Source organism: Monodelphis domestica, chromosome 5, assembly GCF_027887165.1.
Source record: "Monodelphis domestica isolate mMonDom1 chromosome 5, mMonDom1.pri, whole genome shotgun sequence".
NCBI lineage: Eukaryota > Metazoa > Chordata > Mammalia > Didelphimorphia > Didelphidae > Monodelphis > Monodelphis domestica.
This window is the reverse complement of record NC_077231.1, coordinates 322,645,424-322,646,571: the sequence shown is the minus strand read 5'-3', so window position 1 is coordinate 322,646,571 and position 1,148 is coordinate 322,645,424. Positions and strand designations below refer to the sequence as shown.

General features: G+C 48.7%; 1 protein-coding gene across 1 annotated transcript in view; it reads left to right on the top strand.

Annotated features, from left to right (window-relative positions):
- T2R2 (bitter taste receptor Modo-T2R2) overlaps nt 1-796 on the top strand; it is a 918-nt gene extending 122 nt beyond the window's left edge. Inside the window, exon 1 of the mRNA NM_001039854.1 lies at nt 1-796. This exon is cut by the window's left edge and continues 122 nt beyond it. Within this exon, the coding sequence (NP_001034943.1) occupies nt 1-796 (796 nt within the window).
- Nucleotides 797-1,148: the final 352 nt, after the last annotated feature.

Genomic DNA, 1,148 nt, shown 5'->3' with positions numbered 1-1,148 from the left:
ACTGATGGGAGACCAGAGACTGATTGGCATTGAGCTCCTCCTCCTATGCCTTGGGATGTCACGGCTTGGCCTGCAGATTTTGTTAACGTTTCAAGGACTCATCAGTGTCTTCTTTGCCAAGTTTTACCTGCACAATGTCTATGGATCTCTGTTCCTCTTTATCTGGATGTTTCTAAACTCCTGTAGCCTCTGGTTTGCCACCTGCCTTGGCATTTTCTACTGCCTTAAAATCTCTGACTTCACACATCCCTGCTTTTTGTGGCTGAAGTTCAGGGTCTTCAAATTGATGCCCTGGATGCTCCTGGGAAGCCTGCTGGCCTCTGTGGTCATTGCTGGGCTCTGTGCCTGTATGTTGGACTACTCTATCGCCTCCAACACAGACTGGGCCAAGAATGTCTCTCAGGCTGGTGCTGATTCTGTAAGCGTCATCATCAATGATGTGCTCCTTGTCAACTTCGCATTAATATGCCCTCTGTGTCTGTTTGTAATGTGTACGGTGATGTTATTTGTCTCTCTTTACAACCATACACACCGGATGCAAACCCAGTCCCTGGATTTGGGGAATCCCAACACCGAGGCCCACATCAATGCCTTGAGGACTGTGATCACATTTTTTTGCTTCTTCGTTTCCTACTTTGCAGCCCTGATGGTGAACCTGACGTTCATTGTGCCCTTCAAAAGCCACTGGTTCTTCTTCCTAAAATCTGTGATGGCAGCCTACCCCTCCGGCCATTCGGTGATCATCATCTTAGGCAATTCCCAGTATTGGCAGCTGTTCAAGAGGATCCTGCCTTGAGGAGAAGGACAATCACAGAATCCTGCCCAATAACATCTGATTGCTGAGAGTCCTTTTCTCCAGGACTATTTTCTCCCTTCTCAGGACAAAGAAACATCCAGTCTTACAGCAGGTAAAGCACTGTGGCCAGTCAGCCCTTCTCAAGGGAATCCTGCACCTAAAGGAAGGAAAGTCTGAATGTTTTAATGTGGATGGACAGGGTGACCCTTTAGGCCCCGTGAATGGGCTTTTCTTTGGGGCTGGGAGAAGGGATAAACAGTTAGGCATGCATGTAGATGAGAACAACACCAGTGGACTCCAAGCCTTGGCTGGCCCACCAAGCTGGAGAGGCTTTGGGCAGTGGACAGTGGCA